Source organism: Lipomyces chichibuensis, assembly GCF_038497645.1.
Source record: "Lipomyces chichibuensis strain CBS 12929 unplaced genomic scaffold V1513scaffold_128, whole genome shotgun sequence".
Classification (NCBI taxonomy): Eukaryota; Fungi; Ascomycota; class Lipomycetes; order Lipomycetales; family Lipomycetaceae; genus Lipomyces; species Lipomyces chichibuensis.
The window spans coordinates 1-5,050 of NW_027117580.1; the positions used below are offsets into that span (position 1 = coordinate 1).

Below are 5,050 nucleotides of genomic sequence, written 5' to 3' on the forward strand. Positions count from 1 at the left end.
GTCCCTCGTGGATTGGAAGCCCTTATGGGGTCAAAAGATTCCTCAATGCTCTGCTTAATTTCGCATTTTTGCGGGTTTTGCGAGTTTTTGTTTGAATTTTTTGCTAGGAGTGGCGCTATGCGATAAACTTGTTGTGCTGAAATGTCGCTGCATTTAGAACGTTAGTGAGTCAGACATCACTGTGAACCGAATACAAAGATATATCTAGTCTCTCGACACCCGCGAATTCTTATTACTCTCAAACCACGCCATACGCATACAATAAGTCGGATCGGGATCATTCTCTAAACAAAGTTTTCAATCATCCCATAACCGATCCATCATGAGTAGCGCGCCTACGATTCCCACGACTCTGAACTACGTGACTCTTGACGTCTTCACATCTACACCATTCGCCGGTAACCCACTGGCCATCGTCCAGGTGCCGCGCGGTGTGTCACTAACACAGGTGCAGAAGCAGATCATTGCGCGGGAGTTTAATTATTCCGAAACCGTCTTTCTGCATGAGCATGGCCATACCCACTTGGACGACGAAGACCCGTCGTGGACGATGGATATCTTTACCACAACCGATGAGTTGCCGTTTGCGGGCCATCCGACCATCGGAACTGCTTGCTACGCGATGTCCGCTTTCGGCGCAGTCCGAGGTAAGCTCAATCTCAAGGCAGGTCTAGTCAATGTTTCCTACGATCTTGGCACGCGTCGGGCTCGCGCTGCAATTCCGCAAAATGTCCACATCCATAATGCCACAGTTGCTGCTGAGCAGCTACTGGCAATGCAGCCATCACTCGACGTGCGCCGCGACTTGACTGCCTCAGGCTTCCTAGACTTGCCCAGATCGCCTGTGGTCTCTATCGTGCCGGGTATGACATTTGTCCTGGTCCAGCTGCCGTCGCTACACAGTCTGGCTACAATCGGTGTATCATCTGGAGATGTCCAAGTTACGCTGGATCCAGCATGGAGTCCGTCGTTCGTGAGTATCTATTTTTATGTCCTCCAGCCCGAGGCCGCCGACGGAACCCACAACATCCGTACTCGAATGATGGCGAATGGTTTTGAGGATCCGGCTACTGGCAGCGCCGCAAGCGCTTTGGCTGCCTTTCTGGCCCTCAAGAGACACCGCGGCGGAGACAGGTTGCGCTTCCTCATAACTCAAGGCGTTGAAATGGGCCGCCAGAGCGAAATCGGCATTGACGTTGACACCTGCCCGGACGGCACTATCCAGCAAATCACACTGGCGGGCACCGCTATCAAGGTCATGAACGGCCGTATATACCTTAAATGATCGTGCCGGAAACTCATGACTTTCTGTGACCTCAGCTTGAATGTGGCCTAGTATAGGTTTTTGTCGTATTCCTAAATGTACATAATCGCCATTCCTACCACAAGTTGATATATCGAATGTACTCACTCATAAGCAAGCCTTATCTGAAGATGTCCGCGACGTTAGGGGTTCTTTGTCATTATATTTTAGTAATCCGAATATTTTGTTCGTCTGTGAGGGTAGGACAGTACTAGGTTTGCAGGACTCTGAAACAGCACTCATTGGGGCAACCATGAATAGTCACGAGGCGCTCATAGATTGAGTTAGCAATGAACAAGGAAACGGTTTTTGTCGACAACGTAGTCAGCACGCTTCTGTCAACTCTCCACACGTCCTCCAACAAATTTGACATTTTATTTTGTTAAATCCGACCGTCGTTCCTTACCGCTGAGGCTTTCTATTTAAGTTCTTTAGGAACAGTCAAATAGAGCACCTACAGAGCCGTTGGCCGTTAGGCGGATTTGGCAGATATGGCGAATAATTGATCTGGAAACTCCAAACACGGGGATGGTGGCTGCGGATATGGAAAAGTTTGGCGGATAGACGCATCCGCCACACGCCTAGCGGGATACATAGGATGCACTTGTAAGAGCTTCGAGCGCAGGTACGCGAGCTCGAGACCAAGCTGGAGACCAAGCTGAGAGCAGAGTTCGAAACTGAGACGACGGTCTAGTGGAATGGATTGTAAGGTCAGCAAAATACAGCTACATTATAGCTGCTTCTATGCTATCAAGCGAAGATTGCTTTGGAGAATAAGGCAATCAGTGTGTTTTGCTTGCTACTACTTACTAGATAAACGATGAAAGAAGATTGGCTACCTCATCATGATTTCGGTTCACTAAATTACAAGAGATTGTCAAATACAATAATCTGCCACCATTGTGTATGCAGTGCAATTTAATTTATATCCCGATGTCGATTTCCTTGTATCTTTGTCCCCAGCCCAATCTGCGTCGCTGAAACCACTCAGGTGAGTTTCACCAGTGTTCTCCTGTTGGTTTCGATAAACGATTCCGAGATCTTTTGTTCCACATAGATACCGAAGAACATGTTTTGCTGCTTTCATATGGACTTCCGTGGGATTTGACATGTATTTTCCCACTGCATATGCAATATCCGGCCTTGAATAAATAATTAGGTTCATCAACGACCCGATAATCGATTGATACCTCGCTAGGAATTCAAGTGGGGCCTGATAGCCCTCTTCCGCAGGCTCGTCCAGATTGGCCGATGGTTGTAAGGGAGTATGGACAGTCTTAGCGTGCTCCATGCGGTAACGAGTGAGGATATTTTCTATGTAAGTAGTCTGTGCAATCTTCACTGAGCCATCCTTCCTCTCCTCAATATTCACGCCTAGGAAATATGATACTGGTCCTAGATCTTTCATTTTGGACTCCTCCTTCAGAGTTTGCTTCAGCTCATTGATACGCTTGATTTCTTTTCCAAGTATCAGCAAGTCATCGACATAGAGTACCACAACTAACTCGTGCTTAATGAACATGCATGGGTGTGAAACTTGGAATCCTCGACTCGTTAATGCTTCGACAAATCTGCCGTACCACTCTCTCGGCGACTGCTTTAATCCATAGAGTGTACGGCGTAGCTGACATATCATGTCTTCTTCTTCGTTGAAACCTTCTGGTTGTTCCATATAGATCAGTTCCTTTAGGATCCCGTAAAGGAATACTGTCACGACGTCCATTTGGTGGCAAAACCATCCATCGGTAAGTAGCATCGCAATCAATGGTCTCCATGTTGCTGCGTTTACCACAGATGCGAAGGTTTGGTTATAATCCTGCCCGATTTCTTGTTCATAGCCGCGCACGACTAGCCGCGCCTTTCTTCGTTGGAGGTTCCCGAGGAATCCTTTTTGGTTCTAAACAACCATTTATTTGTCAGAACCCTCCTTCCTTCCGCTTGACTTCTTGGCTCCAGAACCCAGGTTTGATTTTCCTTTAGCGACTTTATCTCATCCTCAGATGCTTTCATCCATTCATCACCGTCGGCACCATTAACAGTCATTTGGGATCTGGGTCTTCTCCCGATTTAACCGCGAAGACAGAAGCTTCCGTTGTTCGGTCATTATTGAATGCTGCATTTCCGTATCTCATCGGAGGGCGACCACGAGTCACTCTAGTCGATCTTCTTGGAGGGTCAGAAACCGTTGCATGATCACTTTCAATTTGTCTGGCTCTCTGACTTGGTGCTATCGTGTTCGATCGTTGTGGCGGAGCAAGCATAATGGTGGCATCGGTCTCGTATTCTTCTTGATATTGTGCAGGCACTTCTGATTCTGATTGCGAAACCTGTTCAGCGACTCTATCGCCAAATATATCGATTGAATAGTCTTCTCTGTCTTCCTCCGATTTAGGCTGCACCGGGATGCTATTTGCAGTTTCGACGAAAGTGACCTCCCGCGCTCGGATTACCTTTCCTGTGTCAGGCATCCATATTCGAAAAATATTATGGGCTTGTGTTCCCACGAAATGACCTGGTTTGCTCCTAGGCTTGACCTTTTCGCTCCTCGCTCTTCGCTCGCTAGGTATCAGTGTCCATGCCTTGCATCCCCATATTCGAAGATGTGAGATCATTCTTACAGGAGTCTCACCGTTAAGTGCTCTGGTGGGGAGCAAATTGCTCAGTCTAGCGGCGCGCTTTAGAGCTTCTGGCCATAGCTTTTGCGTTAACCTGACATGGAAATCATAGTCCTTGCCATATTGTTGAGCTCCTTATGAGGACGCTCGCCTTTGCCATTCTGTTCTGGCGTGTATGGTACCGTAAGTTCTTGCTTGATTTCTTTAGCCTTTAAGAAAGCTTCTAACCTACTGCCACTATAATATTGTTAAGGTATTCCACAAGCGATTGAGCCACACAAGCGAGTGAGCCACGCCTGTAAACAACGCGACCACCAAACCTCCAATCATTAATGCATCCACCAATTGAAATTCAATCAACCGATTCTGAAGCCAGGATATCCTTGGCAATGCAAGCTATCGATAGAGGCCAGATTCAGAGCAACCGACTAGCTGCAAAGACGTACATGGTCGATCGTACGACACTCAAGCGACGACGCGAAGGCATCCAGTCACGACGCGATTCTACACCAAATAATTTAAAGCTCACGCCTAGCGAGGAAATAGTTGTTGTTCAGCACATCCTCGACTTGGATTCGCGAGGATTTTCGCCTCGTCTGGTTAGTGTTAAAGATATGGCCAATCAACTGCTGGCCGCACGGGCGGGAGGCAAGGTGGGCAAGAACTGGGCTTCAAATTTCATAAAACGTCGCCCGGAGATTAGAACCAGACTTAATCGTAAATATGACTACAAGCGGGCCCTCTGCGAGGATCCGAACCTAATTAGGCAATGGTTTGAGCTTGTACGATATACTATAGCTAAGTCCGGAATTGTTGACGCGGACATCTACAATTTTGATGAAACAGGTTTTATGATGGGGATCATCTCAACTGCTATGGTCGTTACCAGCTCAGAGAGACGTTCTCGTCCAAAGACGACTCAGCCAGGCAATCGAGAATGGGTCACGGTGATTCAGGGCGTTAACTCCCAGGCTGGGCGATCCCACCTTTCTTGATCTTTGCGGGACAACATCACCTTAGCTCATGGTATCAGGAAAGTAATTTACCATGCGACTGGGTGCTTGCGGTGAGCGACAATGGCTGGACAACAAATCAATTAGGATTAGAATGGATTCAGCACTTTGATCGCCAT

At 47.6% G+C, this 5,050-nt stretch overlaps 2 protein-coding genes across 2 annotated transcripts; one reads left to right on the forward strand and one right to left on the reverse strand.

Annotated features, from left to right (window-relative positions):
• Positions 1–224: 224 nt before the first annotated feature.
• V1513DRAFT_45265 (uncharacterized protein) lies at positions 225–1,733 on the forward strand. The gene has a single exon (XM_066899147.1). It carries the CDS (start codon positions 323–325, stop codon positions 1,283–1,285), a length of 963 nt encoding a protein of 320 aa, XP_066750247.1. The 5' UTR covers positions 225–322; the 3' UTR covers positions 1,286–1,733.
• A 1,480-nt stretch (positions 1,734–3,213) lies between these two features.
• On the reverse strand, positions 3,214–4,083 carry V1513DRAFT_45304 (uncharacterized protein). The gene has a single exon (XM_066899194.1). It carries the CDS (start codon positions 3,913–3,915, stop codon positions 3,343–3,345), a length of 573 nt encoding a protein of 190 aa, XP_066750248.1. The 5' UTR covers positions 3,916–4,083; the 3' UTR covers positions 3,214–3,342.
• Positions 4,084–5,050: the final 967 nt, after the last annotated feature.